Source organism: Loxodonta africana, chromosome 2 (genome assembly GCF_030014295.1).
Source record: "Loxodonta africana isolate mLoxAfr1 chromosome 2, mLoxAfr1.hap2, whole genome shotgun sequence".
NCBI lineage: Eukaryota > Metazoa > Chordata > Mammalia > Proboscidea > Elephantidae > Loxodonta > Loxodonta africana.
The window spans coordinates 162,601,660-162,624,567 of record NC_087343.1 but is presented as its reverse complement, the minus strand read 5'-3'; the positions used below and the strand labels follow the sequence as shown (position 1 = coordinate 162,624,567).

General features: G+C 38.8%; 1 protein-coding gene across 1 annotated transcript; it reads right to left on the bottom strand.

Moving 5' to 3' along the window:
* Positions 1-279: 279 nt before the first annotated feature.
* On the bottom strand, positions 280-7,954 carry LOC135230433 (serine protease inhibitor Kazal-type 9-like). Its single transcript, XM_064279710.1, has 5 exons — positions 7,930-7,954; positions 7,027-7,221; positions 6,261-6,289; positions 2,900-3,027; positions 280-1,496 (listed from the first exon to the last, which is right to left on the bottom strand). Exons 1-5 carry the CDS (start codon positions 7,952-7,954, stop codon positions 1,451-1,453), a joined length of 423 nt encoding a protein of 140 aa, XP_064135780.1. The 3' UTR covers positions 280-1,450.
* Positions 7,955-22,908: the final 14,954 nt, after the last annotated feature.

Here is a 22,908-nt window from a genome sequence, read left to right as displayed (position 1 = left end):
CTAATCTTGGAGGACCAATTAATTACATAGGAGAAACTTTTTAGAGAAAATGACATTAGGCTTAGATCAATGATGAATGAAAATCAGTGAGACAGAAAGTGAGAAAGGGAATTGTGAGAAGGACCAGCATGTGCAGAAGTGCAGCATGCATGGGAGGTTCTAAGAATGGTGATCAGTCTGGGACAAGGTGCGGAATGGAGAGGGAGCTCATTGTGTTGGACAGCCTTGGTCCCTGAATCTCTCTGGGCTTTGCGAGACTAGAACACAGCTCAGAAGGGCTCGGCTCTATTTTCTTTCTCTTTCTCTTTGCAGAGAACATAAAATTAGATTTCCTATGTCTTATGCTTGTATGGAAACCCTGGTGGTGTAGTGATTAAATGCTACGACTGCTAACCAAGAGATCAGCAGTTCAAATTGGCCGGGTGCTCCTTAGAAACTCTACAGGGCAGTTCTACTCTGTACCATGGGGTTGCTATCAGTCAGAATGAACTCAACTGCAGTGGGTTTGGGTATGCATGCATAATGTAACTCCACTATAATTCAAAGGAAAAGTTGCTTAATTTTCAACTCAATTTTTTAAAACATTTATATAGTATAAGGTCTATGCAAGATGTTGTTCCAAGCATGGAAAATTCCCCCTAGAGTATAAGCTCAAAGAGGACACAGACCAAATCTTATCTGTTCACTATTCCCCCAAACCTAACACAGACACTGACCCAAAGTAGGCATTAATAGATGCTTGTTGATTGAATGGATGCACAAATGTATTACAAAATTAGCAACACACACCCTATGCTCTCTAAGTCAACACATTATCTAATAGTAGGATAAGTGTCAGACCCTAGACCTGAATTCAAAACAAAAACGTGGATGACATCAACGAATACATGGGAAGTTGTACTACTTTAGGGGCCACATTTTACCAGCCATGTTTTACAAACAGGCCTTTTGGTAAGGAAACAATCAGAGATCAGGCCCAATCCAGGGCTGACTTTCAATATCTTAAACTCAAGAGACATATAGAAAAATTGCATTTCCTGAGCCTTGTGCCTGACGTCTTCCTCATTATCTGTTCTTGTTTCAGGAATACACAAGAATTAAGTAACACCCAGAGGGTGTTTTCCTAGCCTGGGTAAGAAGAAGGCAGAAGCTTTAGGGCATTTGATTTTCTGATTCCCACTACTGGTCTTAATTGACAATTTCTTGTTCCAAGTCCACCCCAAGGTGGCCTATTTGCCACCACTGAAAAATAAAGCAAATCTAAAAGATTCCACTCCCAAACAAAATGATTCAAACATATATTTCAGATAGGTCTAATTTATTTGACAATCAAATCAAGACATGATAGGACAAGATTACTCAATGTGGCATAGATTATACGGAAGGAGAAATGTGGCATGTGTCTGTCCTGATAGGTTCATTAAAGATATTTCAGAATTTCCAAATAGATTCAACACCTTCCAAAATGTGCAAATTTAAGTTTCCCGTTAGTTTTCCTGTGGAGAGAAAATAGCAACAAATCAGAAACTCTGAGACGATACGCATTTCATTCAAACTTCACTAGAAAACGTATCTGAGTCTCCAATAACTGACATTTTTCAAAGGAGTGATGGCAATTTAAGAATATTTTAACAACTGATGTTTGGTTGCATAAAGATGACATTCCAAATACACTTCTATCAGCTTATACTCTTTAAAATGTTGTATTATTAATTTTATTATTATTATTTTAATGATTCTTTTAAGAGACGTATGCTTAGAAATCCTTTTTCATAATAGATTATAATTTCTTTTTTATTCAGAAAGAACTAGAACAATTTGCCATATATACTAGGTGCTTGTTTCTTTTCACTTATTTATTTATTATTGCTCTTTAGAGGAAGGTTTATAGAACAAACTAGCTTCTCATTAAACAATTAGTGCACATATTGTTTTGTGACATTGGTGAACAACCCCAGGAACTGTCAAGACTCTCCCTTCTTGCCTTTGGGTTTCCTCTTACCAGCTTTCCTGTCCTCTCCTGCATTGTCGTCCTTGCCCCTGGGTTGGTGTGTCCCTTTAGTCTCATTTTGTTTTATGGGCCTGTCTAATCTTTGGCTAAAGGGTGAACCTCAGGAGTGACTTCATTAGTGAGCTAGAATGGTGTCTGGCGTGCATACTCCCGGGGCTAGATGCTTGTTTTTATTCACGAATATTCTGAAAATACTTAAAGGTAACTACGTGCTTCTGTACATTCTAGTATATTATTCATCATTTTATGTTTTTTGACCAGATGCTAATATATCTTTGAGATTACTACTTTGTAACCTTTAAATTACTTTTATCTATTACATTTTTAAAATTTAAATTTTACTATAGCTTAAATATGTATTTTGTTGCAAAATCATACTCTAAAATAGAACAAGGTCTTCAGGTTCTTCAGATTTTTTTTTCTTTTGTACCAATCATTCGGGCTGCTAATATATCAACACTTATTTTCTGAAGTAAAACAACGAACATGGCTCATTCTAACAGATGTGGACTGTCATGCCTAGGAGAGGGGCATTCCTCGTCCCTGGAAATAATCAAACATGGATTTTAGACCACCTGGTGACTTGTTGTACAGAGGTAGTTTAAACAATAGATTAGTAAGAGAAAGTTGAACTCCACGATCCTTAATTTTCCTCTCGACTTGGAGATTCTGAGATTCTCTGATTCACTCTTATGGCCAGAATACATAGGAATAAAACGAGAGCAGGTACACCCAAATGTTATAAACTGGGGAAATTCTATTCCGTAGAATCAATGTGTAATGATTCACATATTTCTTATGCCCAAATCACTTCTTTCAATTGCGGTACATTTGTCTTCACACGTAATTACACCCTAAGTCCGGAAAAGGAAACATAGCAATACTTACACAACTTCATCACAGAAGAAGCAATCGTTCGCATAAGTGTGGCCATCAGAGCCGCAAATTGGTGCATATAATCTATAACAAGCTCTCTCTTCTCCTTTTGGTAACTTTTTATAACTGCTGCAATCAACCTGAAAAAAATGCTAAAAACCTTCAATTTTCTCGACCAAATCTTTATTTCAGGATTTGGAATGTACCAATCAAGCTCAGAGGACTGTCATTTTATGTTTTTGTATTTTGATTGTCCTCATCTAACCCCTTTAAGATATATCACGTGTAAAGGGTTTTTATGTCAGGTATAAAATCATGAGTCCTATCCTTCTTTATGGTAGCTGGTTACAAAATCAGAATTTATTCTAAAACAGGGTCCTTTCTACTGTACTCGTTGATACATCAGTTGTCAACACACGCAATGTGCTCACAAGTGCAGCCACTCTCACAGGATGTGTGATCAATTTTCTGTATGAATTTTCCCTCTCTCTCTCTAACTCAAAATGTACTATCTGAATGCAAGTGTGAAATATGTTATAGGAAAAAAAAAATAGCTACTATAATTATGGAGCCCTGGTGTCACAATGGTTAAGTGCTCAGCTGCTACCCAAAAGGTCAGCATTCAAACCCAGCAACCGCTCCACGGGAGAAAGATGTGCCAGTCTTCCATAAAGATTACAGCCTTGGAAACCCTATTGGGCAGTTGTACTCTGTTCTGTAGGGTTGCTATGAGGCAGAATTGACTTGATGGCAATGGGTAGTGTAATTATAAGAACTCGTAAATCATTGGCAACATTTGTGGATAATTGTAACAAATTATACACTACAGAACTCATATAGACAGATTAGTGTATCTTAACATTGTGGTTAAGAACCACTGTTCAAAATTCCTGAAGCAAATCCCAGGTGGTAAGCTGCCTATGGGAGCAGGTAAACTACTACCAAAAAAATGGATTTTCTGGGGTTTTCATCTATGAGCATAACAAAGAGTGTGGACAATAAAGTCAAACACATCTGAATTCAAACCTGACTGTATGACCTTGGGAAAATTATTTTACCTGTCTAAGTCTTGGTGTCTTTTATATGCAAAATAAAGGTAATAACAATTAGATCATAAGGTTGAAGTGAAAAATACAGGAGAACACATATAGAAGATGTGTGTACAATTCACAGGATAGTACCCGGTATAGAAAATACTGAATAAATGACCTTTTGCCTTCAAGGCGATACCGGCTCTTAGCCCCCCTCTAAGAGAAAACAGAACTGTCCCATAGGGTTTCAAGGAACAGCAGGTGGATTCCAACTGCTGACCTTTTTGTTAGCAGCTGAGCTCTTAACCACTCTGCCACCAGTGTTATGAATAAATATTAGCTATTATTTTTTGCCCTTGGTTTTATTTCCAGGTCTATACAAGCTCCAGTTTTACATAAAAGGCAGAGTTTCCAGCTCTTTTCATCCCAGAGCTCTAGGCATAATGTTTTACTGCGTATTGAATAGCTCCACTCAGATAGCTAGAAATATGCTCAAATTTAAAGTTGACCACGTTATCTCCTCTAGATATGTTCCATTAAATAAGTCGTTCTTTCAGCTACTGTATTACACATACCTTCTAAGTTCTGGGGCTGAGCTGAGTCCTGGCAATGCAAAATTTAGTATATATTTGTAGGAGGACCATAGAGACTATCAGAGCAGAATGGCTTGCAGTGCCCCTTGATAATTATATGCCATCATGATTTCACTTCCCCTCCTCGCCTGTTCAAACCTGAGTCCCAGCCTTTATGTTATACTCACAATATGACCAGGAAACTACCAAATACTGGGCATTCTTTAACCATTTTCATTCTCACACAGGTACTAAATCACGAAGAATGGCTTGAACTCAAGTCTGTCAGACTCCAAAATTTATATTCTTAACGCAATTATTTTCTTCAATAGAAAATACAGAAGACTCAAAAAGGTGAAGGAAATTGCCCAGACTCTAGAGTCACATAGATAATAGCCCTTTAGTTACCAAATTAAAACAAAAAAAATTTTTTTTGATAGCGTGTGTTTTCAATATTAGAATGCATGCTTACTAATTGAGCATGTTTAAATTTTTGCTTGGTAATATGGATGTTGAGAAATATGATCTGGTAATACAAGCCACTAGTAAGGCATACCACCCATCTGTGGTATGACAATATACCAATAAGAATTTAAAAATAGAGAATTTATTGCGGACACCCTTTCATTAGGTTGCATGGGGAAACTCTGGGTTTCCATATAAAAAATAGGACACAGAAAAACAGGGCTCTGGAACTATCTCACAGGAAAGCCATATTTATGCTTGTAAACCTTATCTCACAGAAATAAAGAAAAAAAAGACAAAAATTTACAAAAACTAACACATCCAGGAAGCATCACCTAACAGAATGCTCACTCTAAGTAACAGTAAGGCTCCAACTCGGGTCTGTTGAGCTTCACGCATTTCAAAAGGGACCTACCCTGACACTAAAAGCACTAGAATCTGAATAACAGACTACCTAGGAAGTTCACAGGCATAAAAAGTGATTGGTATACCATTAAACCAATAGTAAAGGAACTAAAGGGATAAGTAGCAGAGCTTGGCCTAGAACCCAAATTGCTTGACTGCTGGTTTAAAGTGTTTACCATCACACCTAGATTTTCTCAGAAATAGTGATTATATTAACTCTGAGTCATGAAGAAAAAGTAAATTAAGATCTTCATTCTCTAAGGTAGAGAACAACGATGAGTAGAACCCATTTAAAAATTATAAGAATCGTGACTTGTCCTTATTGAGCTTTCCCATACTATGTGCTAGGTACTCTGCTAAGCACTTTTCAAACATCAGAACTTTAAGCCTCATAACAATTCCATTAAGTAGGTGCGGTTACCCAGGACCACACCATCACACAGCTAAAATTCAAACCCAGGGCTTTATAAGCTCAATGCAAGGTGTCTAACCAGTTTGTTCTACCACCTCTCTTTCAGAAAGATCTGTCTATATTTTTTGAGATAAAACCAGTTTTGCTACTTCAAAAATAATCTTTGAATATATAAAAATTTATTTAGATAGCAGTGACTTGAAAGACTAGAAAGGAACTGTAGGGGGCAGTGAATTTATGTTAACGGGGGAGGAAGAGCTCAGAAAATGAGGGTGAGAACGGTTACACAGCTGAAAGTTTGTGATCAATGTCACTAAATTGTACATGTGGAAACTGATGAATCGATGTTAAGTTTGGTTGTGTATATTCTCAACAACAAAATAAAAAAAAATTAATATGTATTGTTTTTTATCAAATATTTCCCTTTCTGATACATGTTTTTAAATTAGATAAAAGTAGGGCTTTTATGCCAAGATGGATGTACCGACCTGTTGCCCCCCTTGGACACATTCTACATCTGGAAAAAAAAGAGAGAGAGAAAGAAAATTAGATTCTGGAAGAGTCTAATCTCATTAGAAAAAAATTAATTTCATTTGTTTTGGTTCTCAATATGCACTAAAAATATAGGACTGTCTCCAGAGCTGTGTATCAAAGTAATATCAAAGGTGGAATCTCTTTAACACAGACCTTTTTAGTTTTCTTCTTTGGAGGGGGATTTAAATGTGGACAAAATTACATGATAATGAGGCAAATGTCTTATTTTTTTCTACCTCATAATCAGGGCTCAGTAAATATTGTAAAAGCAAGTGAATTTTGTATTTATGGAGTGTTTGCTGTAATATAGCAGACATAGGTGGTAGACATTGGATCAGTGGTTGAAAATTCTAGGGAGGCAGATTTTACTTTAATAATGGCAGCAGAAGAATGTAATAACTCATGCCCCACAACGGGTTAGACTGTTTTATAAAGAGGTGAGGGTCCCACAAATAGGGATATCAAGTCAAGGCAGAGGCTAGATGGTCACTTCTCAAGGATCTTACAGAATGCATTCCCATAGATAAGATTTGGCCTTAGATGACTGTTAAGAAGGCTGCTCTTATATGATATTGTGATTATTAGTGGAGACCAAAAACGCATTTCGAAACACTTGCCTTATTATCTATGTGATAAGAGTATCCCCAAATTATGTGGACAGAAAGGGACACTGAGCTGTTGGTATCAGGGCAGGGGCAGTGTCAGGAGGGAGATACTCACTGAAGATGGTCGCTAGTGCCAGGGCCAAGAGCAGGACAAAGACTTTGGATCTCATGGGGCTGAAGTGGCTGAGGACAGTCAGGTGGAGGCAGAAAAAGCGACCTTCTGGTGTCTGTTCAACCTGCTTGGGTCTTGCCTTATATCCGTCAAGAGTTTCTGCCTCAATTGTGAAACAGTTTTTACAGAAACAGAATCCTGGAAAGAGATCAGAAACTCTTGCTCAGTCATGGGGATTCTATTCTTGTGAAAGATAATTGATTGCTCATGTTATTTCAACAGCTACTAAGACTCAATAAAGCCAGCATAATCTTCATATATTGCTGCCTTACCTAAGTGCTTAAATGAGTATGAGTAATTTCATATCTCTTATAAAATTTGACTTTCATAACAAATTTGTCAAAGAGTTTCTTTGTTTTACAGATGAAGTATTCGATTCTTGAGGAATTTATCACCCTGGGTTTATTGCATATTCTTTATGGAACTACTTTTTTTGGTAATAGTGGACAGCATGGCAGCTTTCCTGGTTTTACCGTTTTCTCAGGCTCCCTGCCTTTGGACTGAACCCCTTTCCTTCCCTAGACTTAGGAGTGGTACCGCAAATCGCGGATTTGAGCTGCCTGCCACAAGCCAATACTGAGATAGGAGAAAGTAAGCAGCAAGAGGGCTTTATTGAACACCGTGTTGAAGAGACAGAGGGGGCAAAATTTCCCCCAGATTCTGTCTGCCCCAAGAGGGCTACAAGACGGTTTTATAGCGAGAGGGTCAGGGTTTAGAGATTTCCTGGAATTTTGATTCTTCTTTGAGGGGGACATAAGGATGAAGTGACCTATTGTTGACGTCTTACAAGTCTCTTATGTCACCCTGGTTTCGGTCACAAGATGGGTCCGGGTTTTGCTCAATTACCTCGGGTCTTGCTGATATCACTCATTGTTTTTGTCCCCTGGGAGAGAAACACAGTTTAATCAACACCAAAAAATCTTGATTACCTTGTTTTTCTACAACAGAATTTGTTTTTCTACAAAAGAACAATCGTGAGACAGATTCCAGAGCAAGTAATTGACGTTTTCAAAGACTAAAGACTTAACCACAGCTTATACAGCTAAACGAGAGAATATATTCTCTCTTTGATACTAAAACACTACAGAAAATGTATTTTCTCTACTTCAGGAGTGCAGTGCAAGAAGATAGAAAATATGACATTCACCAGAACTTAAGGTGAGGACCTGCATCAGGGCATGTGTGGAATGATATAGAATTAGTATTATTATGTTTTGATAAGTATATTTTTCAGTCACTTGAGCTGAGGATAAAACTCCAAAGATACAGGCAAGAAGAAAAAAGACAGGGTGGGTTCCATTAGGAGGTGGTGGGCGCTATATGTTTTGGTGAGCAAAAATAATGGATTGGATATGCCAGTTTGGGGTTAGACGTTGGGGAAGACCTAAATTTTTCTATTAGTAGAGGGGAGAGTAGTTTAAAGTTACAGAAGAGTAGAATTAAGGAGGGAAGGGAGCACCTAGAGAGGCTGGGTTTGACATGGCGAATAGGCCAATGACAAACTTAAAAATCTTGGTAATGGAGTCTTAAAAGATGAGAAGTGTAAGGAAGTTTTTTAGTAGTTCATTTTGAGGTAAGTAAGATAACCTCTTCTCTTTACCTTCCTTCCTACAGTTTACCAATTAAAGAGCATCTATTCAGCAAATAGCAAACATGGAAACCCTTGTGTCCTCGTGGTTAAGAGTTCGGCTGCTAGCCAAAAGGTCAGCAGTTCATATCCACAAGGTGCTCCTTGGAAATGTTATGGGGCAGTTCTACTCTGTCCTATAGGGTGGCTGGAGTGGATATCCACTTGATGGCCATGGGTTACTGAGCAAATACCTATTATATTCTAGATGTTCTGCTAGTACTGAAGGAGTTCCTGCCCTGAGGGTGCTCACATTATAAAAGTGGAGACTGACAAGTAGAAATATTAACTCTATAATTTGATAATAACGCTAATGAAACACAGAGCAGGAACGTCAGTTATATCTGGGAATGTTAGCAGGCTCTTTTGAGAAGTGTACCTTAGAGTTGTAACTTTTTTTTTCTTAAATAATATTTTACTGTGCTTCAGGGGGAAGTTTATGTAGCAAATTAGGTTTCCACTTAATTTTTATACAAATTGTTCCAGGAGGTTGGTTACATTTTTCACAATGTGTCAACATTTTCATTATTTCCATTCTGTTTGTTCTGTTTCCATTAATCTAACTTCCCTGCCCCTCTTTGCCTTCTCATTTTTTTTAGGGTAAGTGTCAACCATTTGGAAACCCTGATGGCATAGTTTTTAAGAGCTATGGCTGTAACCAAAAGGTCAGCAGTTCAAATCCACCAGGCACCTCTTGGAAACACTACGGGGCAGTTCTGCTATGTCCCATAGGGACGCTATGAGTTGGAATGGACTTGACGGCATCCGATTTGGTTTGGTTTTTTTGGTTGACCTTTTGGTCTCATATGGGTGATTATTTGTGGAAGCACAGTACTCACAGATAATACTGTTCATTTGGTAATTCAATCTATTATTTGGATGAAAGGTAGCCTCTGGAAGTAGCTTCAGTTCCAAGTTCAAAAGGTATTTTAGGGCGATAGTCTTGAGACTTGCTTTAGTATCTATTGGTACAGTAAGTCTGGCCTTTTTATGAAATTTCAGTTTTGTTCTACATCTTTCGCCCATTCTATCCGGGACCTTCTCTGGTGTCACGATCAGGCACTATGTAGTTCTTCTGGTCTCAGGCCAGATGGGGCTATGATTTGTGCGGGTTATTAGTCCTGTGGACTAGTTTCTTCTCTGAGTCTTTGGTTTCTTTCCTTCTCTTTTATTTCAGATGAGTAGAGACCAATAGTTGTATCTTAGATAGCTGCTCACAAGCTTTTAAGATCCCAGATGCTACTCACCAAACTAGGATGTACAGCATTCTCTTTATGAACTATGCTATGCCAATTGACCGAGTTGTCCCACGAGACTAGGATCCTAAGCCTTTTAACCCAGTAAATAATGCTTTGAGGTGTTTTAATATGTCTAGGAAGTCTTCATAATGGGGCCCTTTATGTCCTTTATCATTTATATGCATATATGTACAACACACACAAACATGTGCTTGTAGGTACACCTATATATGCGCATGGGTGTGCTCACATATGCCTTCCTATACACATGTATCCATGCACATCTACCTGTGTAACCACATACATATTTTTTGGTTGTTGTTACTGTTATTGCAAAATTGTATGTTATAGCATTTAGCAGAATTGTCCTTTATTCTTGCATACTTCTTAGTGTCTTCATTTCCCTTGGTCGAGTTGTGCAGACTTCACCCATATTGGGTATTGCCTTTCCCATCACCAAAAACATCAAGCATCCACGATCTAGAAAGTGGTTCCCCTTCCTCCCCCTCCCAACCCTGTTAACCGTCAAAGGACGTTGCTTTCTGTGTGTATACCTGTTCTTAACCAGAGGAAAAGAACACCCTCAAAGAAAAAGCAAGCATGTGCAAACGCAGGTGTTCTGAGAATGACGGATCCTTAACTCAGGTGCAAGATAGAGAATGAATGAATGATAGAATGAATGATAGAATATGGCAGGCTAGGGACAGACCTGGTTGAAAAAAAAATTTTTTTTTTTTTTTAGTAAGGGGGAAATGTGTGCTATGTTTGTCCCTGGGTGGCACAAGTCACCTAAAGCTTGATGGTTCAAACCCACCCAGCGGCATGGTGGAAGAAAGTCCTGGTGACCTGCTTCTGTAAAAATTACAGCCAAGAAAACCCTGTGGAGCAGTTCTGCTCTCCGTATGAGGTCACCCTGAGCTGGGACTGACTCAATGGCAATGCGTTTTTGGTGTCCCATATAAAATGGGTGGTGAGTAGCAGAAATGGTCTTCCAAAGGCTTCTTTAAAAGAGAATGAAATAGTCAGACTTGCTTTAGAAAAGCCTCTGGTGGTTTTTCTGAGTATAGGTTTACAGTAGGTGGAAAGACCATAGGAAAAAGACAAGTTCAGAGAGTTTGATGTACCTCTACAACAAAGGGCCACAGTCTGGCCATATTGGGGTTTTCTGGTACGTCAAACACAAAAAGCTCCTTCCCCCTGCTGTTTGGAGATGGATTGTCACAGTGGCGGCAACAATGGACCCAAGCATAACAAAAATTGTGAGGATGGCACAGGACCGGGCAATGTTCCCTTCTATTGTACATAGGATCGCTATGAGTAGGAACTGACTCGACAGCACCTAACAACCACAACGACTGCTGTTTGAATGTTCTTCTCCCCTGGCTAATGCCAACTCCTAATGCAGACCTCAGCCTTCAAGTCGGGTGACCAAGGGTTTCCCAGGATGTGCCAAAACCAGGAAAGTCCTGTGTAAGCTGGGAATTTTTTTTTTTATATATATATATAATTTTTATTGAGCTTTAAGTGAAGGTTTACAAATCAAGTCAGTCTGTCACATATAAGCTTATATACACCTTACTCCATACTCCCACTTCCTCTCCCCCTAATGAGTCAGCCCGCTCCCTCCTTCCAGTCTCTCCTTTCGTGATGATTTTGCCAGTTTCTAACCCTCTCTACCCTCCTATCTCCCCTCCAGACAGGAGATGCCAGCACAGTCTCAAGTGTCCACCTGATACAAGTAGCTCACTCTTCATCAGCATCTCCCTCCTACCCATTGTCCAGTCCCTTCCATGTCTGATGAGTTGTCTTGGGGAATGGTTCCTGTCCTGGGCCAACAGAAGGTTTGGGGACCTTGACCTCCGGGATTCCTCTCGTCTCAGTCAGACCATTACGTATGGTCTTTTTATGAGAATTTGAGGCCTGCATCCCACTGATCTCCTGGTCCCTCAGGGGTTCTCTGTTGTGCTCCCTGCCAGGGCAGTCATCGGTTGTGGCTGGGCACCATGTAGTTGTTCTGGTCTCAGGATGATGTAAGTCTCTGGTTCATGTGGCCCTTTCTGTCTCTTGGGCTCATAGTTATCGTGTGACCTTGGAGTTCTTCATTCTCCTTTGATCCAGGTGGGTTGAGACCAATTGATGCATCTTAGATGGCCACTTGTTAGCATTTAAGACCCCAGACACCACATTTCAAAGTGGGATGCAGAATGTTTTCATAATAGAATTATTTTGCCAATTGACTTAGAAGTCCCCTTAAGCCATAGTCCCCAAACCCCCACCCTTGCTCTGCTGACCTTCTAAGCATTCAGTTTATCCCAGAAACTTCTTTGCTTTTGGTCCAGTCCAGTTGAGCTGACCTTCCATGCATTGAGTATTGTCCTTCCCTTCACCTAAAGTAGTTCTTATCTATTAACTAATCAGTAAATGACCCTCTCTCATCCTCCCTCCCTCCCCCCCTCGTAACCACAAAAGTATGTGTTCTTCTTGGTTTATACTATTTCTCAAGATGTTGTAATAGTGGTCTTATACAATATTTGTCCTTTTGCCTCTGACTAATTTCACTTGGCATAATGCCTTCCAGGTTCCTCCATGTTATGAAATGTTTCACAGATTCGTCACTGTTCTTTATCGTTGCGTAGTATTCCATTGTATGAATATACCACAATTTATTTAACCATTCTTCCATTGATGGACACCTTGGTTGCTTCCAGCTTTTTGCTATTGTAAACAGAGCTGAAATAAACATGGGTGTGCATACATCTGTTCGTGTGAAGGATCTTGTTTCTCTAGGGTATATTCCGAGGAGTGGGATTTCTGGCTTGTATGGTAGTTCTATTTCTAACTGTTTAAGAAAACGCCAGATAGATTTCCAAAGTGGCTGTACCATTTTACATTCCCACCAGCAGTGTATAAGAGTTCCAATCTCTCCGCAGCCTCTCCAACATTTATTATCTTGTGTTTTTGGATTAATGCCAGCCTTGCTGGAGTGAGATGGAATCTCATCGTAGTTTTAATTTGCATTTCTCTAATGGCTAATGATCGAGAGCATTTTCTCATGTATCTGTTAGCTGCCTGAATATTTTCTTTAGTGACGTGTGTGTTCATATCCTTTGCCCACTTCTTGATTGGGTTGTTTGTCTTTTTGTGGTTGAGTTTTAACAGGATCATATAGATTTTAGAGATCAGGCGCTGGTCGGAGATGTCATAGCTGAAAATTCTTTCCCAGTCTGTAGTTGGTCTTTTTACTTTTTTGGTGAAGTCTTTAGATGAGCATAGGTGTTTCATTTTTAGGAGCTCCCAGTTATCGGGTTTCTCTTCGTCATTTTTAGTAATGTTTTGTATTCTGTTTATGCCTTGTATTAGGGCTCCTAGGGTTGTGCCTATTTTTTCTTCCATGATCTTTATCGTTTTAGTCTTTATGTTTAGGTCTTTGATCCACTTGGAGTTAGTTTTTGTGCATGGTGTGAGGTATGGGTCCTGTTTCATTTTTTTGCAAATGGATATCCAGTTATGCCAGCACCATTTGTTAAAAAGACTATCTTTTCCCCAATTAACTGACACTGGACCTTTGTCAAATATCCGCTGCAAGCTGGTAAAATTTATCACATTATATGACCTCTTCAGGGCAGCCTTCTATGCCTAGCCCATGGAATGCAATTTTCCTGTTTCCCAGTATTGTGACATTGATCACAATGTGTAAGCCTAAATTTACTTGTTGAAGTGAATGAATAAATGTAATAATTGAAGTATTTTCAGCTTATTTAGGAAGCTTCTTTGATGTATTCTTTTAAGAGCTCCAGGTCTTACAAAAAAACAGTATTTTCAGGTGATTCATGTCCAACAACTCCAACATACCAAAGTTTGGGAATGTGTTAGAGACCCTGGCTTGGTTCAAAATCTGTTGTAATATTCATGCCTATAATTAGTAGGCAAATTAAGGGTGGGGAAATTTTCTCTGTGAAAGGTAATAGAGAATACTGTATTTTTATGCAAATAACACGTACCTTCAAAGTCTGTTTGCCAACCATGCCCTGCCCCTCTGTGAGGTATATTCATAAGTCTCATTATGTCAATTTTTTTACATGTTGCCATAAAAAAAATTAGTATAGTGTGCTTGTGAAAATACCTCTGGAAGGGAAGGTGTGGTTGGCAAACAAACTGAAAAAGGGATGAGTTATTTGCTATAAAAATACTCGAACAGTTGTTGACCAAGGAAGTAACAATGCCTCTTTTAAAAAAATCATCTATAGAAACTTTCCTACTTGGCTGTAGAGATTCTGAAGGAATAGTTACAGATCATCAAAATAATAAAAACAAATAATGAACCAAAGTTGCTCCTAATTGACCTGTGTAGGAAAAATCACAGACTTGTGTGATCTTGCACTCAGAAATTAATTAATTCATTGAACAACGTGCATTGAGCCTACTAGACTTCTGACGCTGTTCTTGGTACCTCATGGAGCTTGCATTCTATTTGTTTAGGGTCTTCCTCAATAGATCGACAGGTACCTATGGAGGTATTCTTCTACCATTTAAGCATTTGGATTCTAGAGCTAGACTAAAAAAAAAAGAAAGGAAACCTGTTGCCTTTCGAGTCGAATCCAGCTCACAGTGATCCAGTAGGACAGAGTAGAACTGCCCCACAGGATTTCCAAGGCTGTAATCTTTATGGAAGCAGACTGCCATGTCTTTATGTCTTTCTCTCATGGAGCATCCGGTAGGTTTGAATTGCCAGCCTTTTTGTTAGCAGCCAAACACTTAATCACTGTGTCATCTGGGCTCCTTAGAGCTAGGCTACCTGAGTTCAAATCTCAGTCTTGCCACCTTTTCACTGTGTGACCTTGAACAAGTTACTTGCTTTCTCTATGCCTCAGTTTCCTCAATAGTAAATTGGGGATGATAAAAAAAATACCTACAGAAAAAGTTTTGTCATGAATATTAAATGAATTAATATATGCAAAGAATTTAGAACAGAACATAGTATATGCTACATTTAAAAAAATGAATGTGGGAAATGATCTAAGGCATTATTTAATTTGTAATACAGACATTTGTTTTTCAATCATCTACATCTCTATTCCATATTTTCATTGACTTACGGATATTGTATTCAGGCTGTTTTAATTACAAAAGAAAGATTCACTAAAGAGACCTCACATAATGGGAGTTTTATTTTAAAGACTTACAACTTTGGGAATTTTGGACCAGGAAAACAGCAACAACTACACTGTTCTGTGTTTAATGGGGTCTCATCTCTCTCCCCACATCTGCTCTTCTCTCCTGAATCTTCTGTCTGGCTTCCTCACTCTCTACCTCCTAATCTACTCACAGTTTTTGTTTTGTTTATTTATTTATTGTTGTTGAAAATATATTCAACAAAAAACATACCCATTCAACAATTTTTACATGTATAATTCATTGACAATGGTTACGTATTTCACATTGTGTCACCATTCTCACTATCCCTGCCCCTATTGTTTCATCGGTGTTACCATGTACTCTCTTCTGCTCCTTAAAGTTCTCATCCATGCTTTGTAGTTATTGTTGTCATTTCAATCTCAAATAGGTAGTTCTTCAGTAGGGCCCAATTCTTCAATAAGGCCCAATGCTCAAGGCAGACATGCCTTATTTATTGAGATAAATTGTTGTTTAGCTTAAAGATGACTTCATGGGATAGTTTTGGTCAAGGTTCAAAAGTTGTTTCCAGGCAATAGATTCGGGGGTTCCTCCAATTTCAATGTGTCCAGTAAGTCTGGTTTCCAATAAGAATTTAAAATTCCATTCCACAGTTCTCCTCCTTTGGATCAAGATCCATCTATGGGTCCCTTATCAAAAGTTCAATAATGGTAGCCAGACACCATCTATTTCTTCTGGTCTCAGGGAAAAGGAGGTACCTACTCAAAGCTTTTGCTCTCCCATATTTTTCAACTTTTCCATGTGCTCTGCAGTCATTTTCTGACATCTTTTTAGCTTCATTTCTTATTGCTTATTCCTTCATTCTTTCAGTATTTCTTGGACTGAGAGTATTTAACTCTCTCAGATTCCCAGAGAGGGAATCTTTTCAGGCCACATCATAGATTGTTGACGCACTGCCGGATTGGTTATCCTTCAGTTAGTCCCCACCCCTCTTCTGACCAGCCGTGGGTGAGATGGAAAATTCATTGAACTGGGAGTTAGAAGAACCCCTGAGTCTGGTTCTGACACTATCTCTATGACATTGATGATATGGTGGAAGATAAGAATAATAACAGCAAAATCAAATGAGATCCTACTGCTGGCTGGGCACTGTGTTGACATGATGCACTTATTATTTGTTAACTTCTCCAGCAACCCAGCAAAGGAGATATTTTTCCAATTTTACAAATGGGGAATTTGTGGCTCAGAATTGTCCCTGTAATTTGGCCACATGGTAAAAGATCTGACACTTGAACCCCATCTAACTCTTGGGCAAAGGCTGATGATTCTAAGTCAGTTATGGTCATCTCAGTTCCTATGACAGTGGTTGGTCAAGGAGGAGACTGAGATCTCATTGTGGCCAATAAAATATAAAGGGAAATGTGCTTGGCATTTCAGGCCAGGATTTTCTCCCTCTTTAAAAGGATCACAGAAGAAGAATTCCTCATCTTCGGCTGGATCCTGTTCTGTCTGCACGTGACTGCTGGGACTGGGCTAGCCATCCTGGAACCCTAAAAGTGTCTGAGGTCCCTGGACCATGAAAAAAATTGAAAAACCAATAGGAAAATGAGCAGAGAAAGTTGTATCTGGATCCTTGCAGTCCAAGTGACAGGAAAGTCAACTCTAAGGAGCTAAAACAATAAAAATGAGATATTATCTCATACACTAAGGAGGCCCAAGGGAGGGGACACCTGAGTTGGTTAATTCACTGTCATCCACCATCTGGGTTCTTCTGCCTTCCTGACTTGGTTAGTAAACTTGCACTTAAGCACAATAAATAATAACAACAACAACAAAAAAAAAAGAATGTAGAAGTTGGATAAAGATGGGAATGCAGACCATAAGAATCATTTCATTTGTGTAGGATTTTATAGTTTATAAAACATGTTTTCGTAGATTATCTTATCTGATTCTCACAACATCCAGGTTGGATTAGGGATTATTAGTCTCTTCATTTTATATAAAATAAAGGAAAGAGATACGTCACACATAAAGTGACCCGCCCATGGCCACACACCTGGTAAGTGTTCAGGTTGATGCAAACATACAACCTTCTGCTCTAGGATCCATCCTGCTTCTCCTAAGCTACTTAATTTTCCTCTGTGTGTTAGAAACTGATGCTAGAAAGTGAAAGAGAGAACGCACAATTTGGAACATACGAAGATAACCCATATTTGCTTATGTAGTTTGCCCTAAGTGAACATGGTCTCAATTCAATACTGTTTGAACCAGATCCATGCAACATCCACATATAAAGGGCAAAAAAGAAACCATGCTCTTTCATAATTTCTAGTTTACTCTCCCTCACTACTCAGATTTTCCACTCAGATTCTTTTATTCAGTCATTCGGGCATTAATTTCCTTAACAATCCATTAATGAATCTCTTTAGATGTAGGGCAATACAACAGAACCAAAAAGAATCAAAACACAATCCCTGCCTTCAAGGGTCTTATGGTCTAATCTCTCTTCATAAGTTGATGTACCTGAATAATAATAATCAATATGTGATACAACTCATAAAAGAGTAAAAATATAAGTTCAGAGAAACTTCTGTCAGGTAATCAAAAAAGACTTTGTGGAGGGTCTAGTAAATGAACTGTACCTAGGAAGATGTAGTAGAGAGATCTGCTTTATGAATCTATTTTTATCTCTTTATGAATTCATAGATAATCCATGATGCTGTGTGAGGCTTAAGTGAGAGAAGGGATATGAAGTATTTTGTGAATGAATTTCCTGTATTTATTCCTGCAGTGTAATAGCTTTCTCTTTATATATGGCCTTTTTGACCCTGGATTGTAGTTCTTCCAAGATGATTTGGTAGGCTGCAAAGGTGGGGGAAGTAGACTTATAAAATGACTAATTCCACAGAGATTGAGGGGGACCTTACTACCATCAAGAAGAAGAGCTGAGAGTGGAGTGAGTGCATCCTCTGGACCCAGCGTTCCTGTGCTGAGAATCTCCTAGGCCACGGAGACAGAGAGAGCTGTATCACTGAGGACAGTGTGAGATGAGGCAAGATGGCACAAGACGGTGGTATGAGCACCGAGAACCAGGACACCAGCACGAAATGGCTGCAGTGGGTTTCCCAGCCCATGGGGCAAAGTGACTGCAAGAGACCTGAGTGCCTTCAGGCAGGAGGCTTGCTGGTGGAGTAGGATACTTCTGGGAACTTGAGTCAAAAGAGTCATAACACAGGTCTAAGCAGGGCCTTCCTGAACTGTGGGCACAGCTGAGAATTGAGGCCTAACTGCGGGCATGGCTGAGGGGGAGCTGAGAGCTGTCTTGGCTGGAAGCTGTCTGGATTAATGAACTGTATCCTGAGTTGTATCCTGTTACCTCTAAGTTGATCCTGATCTCAAGTTTTAGCCTATTAATTCACTAATAAACCAAATAATCATAAGTTGTTCTGTGAGTTCTGCATGATCATTGCAATAAATTATCGAACCCAGCAGAGAAGTAAAGAGTGCCATGAAGAGGCTGGCTGGTGTCAGAACTGGTAAAAAGGTTGGAAGCTGTGGTATATCTGACCTCCACCTCATAGGAATCAGCTTTGGGCTGATCATGGTGAATCTCACCTCTTCCTCTGAAGTTAGAAGACATCTGACAGTACAAATAGATTTCAGTAGGGAACATCCTAAATGCTTTACTTTATAGGTAAGTAATGATTTGGGAGGTCTTAATTTCTCCTGCAATTCCTTTTCAAAACCTATTTTTGCCCCTGCAGATCATATATTAGATGTGAAATAAGAATATTTTAATTATAACTCTTTTCTCTAGATTTTAAGTCAGCAAGAAAGAACATGTTGGTTGATGGAATCTGGGTGACATAGTGAAAAGAAGGATTGGACTTGGAATAAGAATCTTTGGGGTGGAGTTCTGGATCCTCACCTATGCTTTCCTATTTTACTTCCCACATTTGTGGGCGGGGGGGAAATAATAACATTGAATTTTCCTATCTCAAAAAAGAGAATTAGGAGACTCTCATAAGAATGTTCTATAATATAAATAGTAAAATTCTGTTTAAAAACTAGCTTTTAAAACTTAAATGCACAAAGTAGCTTTAAGACAACTTTTGTAACTCTTGAGCAATAGTTAGTGAATAAAGGAAATTTAACTAATCTTATATTGAGTGCCACTGAGAACATCTAGAAAAAAAGAAAACATTGAAAAAGATAACGTCTAAAATTTGCTCTTCAAAATTAGTTGCAGGTTAGAGTCTAGAGAAGATAAAGTTTATAGGTAATATCAAGAACTGCTTTTCTATTTCCCATCACAAAACTCTATTGTCTAATTTAATACTCACCCTCTCCAACCCCAAGCATGCCTCTAGACTTTATGGATCATAGACAGAAACTGCTCATGATTTACTCACCAGAAGAAAATAAAAATAACAGAATGAGCAGACCCTAGCAATATAGGCCCATCGTATTGGAGAAGGTGCTTCCTTGACTGGTGGATACTGTGTTAAGTGGATACTCTGGCTAGACACTCCTCCCAAAAGGCTTACTTACACACATCTGCACAAAAGCTGGTGGAAAGGTTATTATGGGCCAATTAGCAACAGAAGTGGAGACTGGGCTCAGTTCCCACTCAATCAAGGAGAACTTTGGTGATTAGCCACAGTCCTGCTACTTTGCACCCACATCAAATTTCACCTGTAAGAAATGTTTCCTGCTAATCTCACCCAGCAGTGATTTTACCTTCCACGGGGACCCTATTGTATTCAGCTGAATAGAATGTCTGTCTTTGAATTTTCTAATTCTGAAGGCACATCAATAAAAAAAATTAGACTATTTAGGGCCTTCCTCAGTTCTACAAAAGTATAATCCATGGAGGTGGAGTCATAATCTTTATTTCAACTAGTTTCTCCTAATGAGTCTTATACAGTAAGCATGGTATTTGCAAACACTTCAGGTTTCACTCTAATGATGATCCTATAGTATAATAGTATGCTGAAGAAAATTTTAAAAAGTTCTTGAGAGCAAAGTACAACCTTGAGTATATCCCACTGAATTTAGAGACTATCTCAAGAATAGATTTCTTGCATTGAACACTAAAGACTGAAGGCCAGACAAATTGTGGGATGCCATCAAGAACATCATACATGAAGAAAGCAAAAGGTCATTGAAAAGACAGAAGAAAAAAAAATTGCCAAAATGGATGTCAGAAGAGATTCTAAAACTTGCTCTTGAATGTAGAGTAGCTAAAGAGAAAGGAAGAAATGATGAAATAAAAGAGCTGAACAGAAGATTTCAAAGGGCGGCTCAAGAAGACAAAGTATTATAATGACATGTGCAAATACCTGGAGTTAGAAAGCCAAAAGGGAACACACTTGGCATTTCTCAAGCTGAAAGAACTGAAGAAAAAATTCAATAGTTGAGAATTTTCAACAATGCTAGAAGTACTCACTCATCTATGCCAAGAAATCTGGAAGACAGCTACCTGGCCAACCAACTGGAAAAGATCTGTATCTGTGTGTATCCCAAAGAAAGATGATCCAATAGAATGCAGAAATTATCAAACAATATCATTAATATCACATGCAAGTAGTTAGGCTGAAGATAATTCAAAAATGGTTACAACAGTGCATCAACCGGAAACTGCCAGAAATTCAAGGTGGATTCAGTAGCGGATGTGGAATTAGGCTCATCTTTGCTGATGTCAGATGGGTCTTGACTAAAAGCAAAGAATACCAGAAATATGTTTACCTGTATTTTATTGATTATGCAAAGACATTCGACTATGTGGATCATAACAAATTATGGATGACATTGCAAAGAATGGGAATTCCAGAACACTTAGTTGTGTTCATGCAGAACCTGTACTTAGACCAAGAGGCCATTGTGTAAACAGCACAAGGGGTTACTGCGTGGTTTAAAATCAGGAAAGGCACTGTATCCTTTCACCATATTTATTCAATGTGTATGCTGAGCAAATAATCTGAGAAGATGGATCATACGGCGAAAAACGTGACATCAGGGAGGAGGAAGTCTCATTAATAACCTATGATATGCAGATTACACAAACTTGCTTGCTGAAAGTGAAGAGGACTTGAAGCTTACTTGCTGATAATTAAAGACTTCAGTGTGGATTACACTTTAACATAAAGAAAACAAAAATCCTCACAACCGTACCAGTAAGCAACATCACGATAAGTGGAGAAAAGATTGAAGTTGTCCAGGATTTGATTTTACTTAGATCCGTAATCAATGCCCATAAAAGCAGCAGCAAAGGTTTGAAATGATGTATTGCATTGGGCAAATCCCCTGCAAAAGAGCTCTTTAAAGTATTAAGAAGTAAAGATGTCACTTTAAGGACTTGGGTGTGCCTGATCCAAGCCATGGTATCTTTAGACACTTCCTATACATGTGAAAACTGGACAGTGAATAAAGAAGACCAAAGAAGAATTGATGCATTTGAATTATGGTGTTGGCAAAGAATATTGAATATTCCATGGACTGCAAGAAGAATGAACAAGTGCGTCTTGGAAGAAGTATATCCAGTATGCTCCTTAGAAGGGAGGATTGTGAGACTTTCTCTGACATACTTTGGACATGTTATCAGGAGGGACCAGTCCCTGGAGAAGGACATCATGCTTGGTAAATCAGAGGCTCAGAGAAAAAAAGGAAGACCCTCGACAAGATGGATTGACACAGTGGCTGCAACAATGGGCTCAAGCATAGCAAAGATTGTGAGGATGACACAGGATTGGGTAGTGTTTTTTTTGTACATAGGGTTGCAATGAATTGGAATGATACCTACCAACAACAATAATATAATTATGGTCCTTTGTATATTAGGTTGCATTAGTAGAAGGAAAGGATTAGTGGAGAGGTGATAGCTTTTATTTCCTTATATCTATCACACCAAAATAGGATAATTAGTCTATTTTGAACACCATACCCGAGATGGACCAGGATAGAAGTATACAAGGAAATTAAGACTTGAGAAATAGTTGAATTAACTGGAGATTCTTATCCTGGACAGAAGCAATTCTAATGGGGACAGAATATTTATTTTTGTGATATTTGAGAACCTGTTAATTGGGAAAGACAGTGAACTTCTCTGTTTTATGGTCTCAGTGGCCCTGGTGGTTGAAATTCTTGTGAAAGTAGATTTCAGTTCCAGACATGTAAAACATCTTAACCATGAGAACTCTATAGCAGTGGACATGCTTCCTCATGGAACAGTGAGTTTTCCATCATGGCTCTTGTAGAACTGGGCCTGTAAGAAAATTGGGAAGAATGTCAAAGATGTCTTTGAATGTTCTCTGAGGCTTCATTCAACTCTGAAAAAAGAGGTCTCGATTTGTAGTGTTTGCTGATTTGCCATAGTCTTCCAACATGGCTAATTTAAACTATTGAAATGAAGTCACTGAAAATGGATTGGGAAAGCAATGTGTACAGTTGATTTTCATGAGCTGGTGTGAAAAGTTTCCATGAAGTCCCTGCCCCTTTTTCAGGTTTAGAGTGGAGATAACTTGGCATCTCATAAAGGAAAGGGTTAACAAAATGACTGAAATACAGAGGATAGTATTGGATGATGGTTAGAGTCTACTGGCTTGTGATTTGATCTACCCCTGATCTCCTGGAAAACACAGCCATCACTCTGGTTGCTGAACATGTTTTCCTTTAAATTGGCCTGGTTGCCAGGTTGGAATGATGAATGACATCAGAATCTTCCAACGTTCCTCTTTGGAATACAAACACTACCTGGTCAGCTAACATCAGGAAGGGCATGATTTAACCAATCATGCATATTCAGTGAGGTCTCAATCATGACTATGC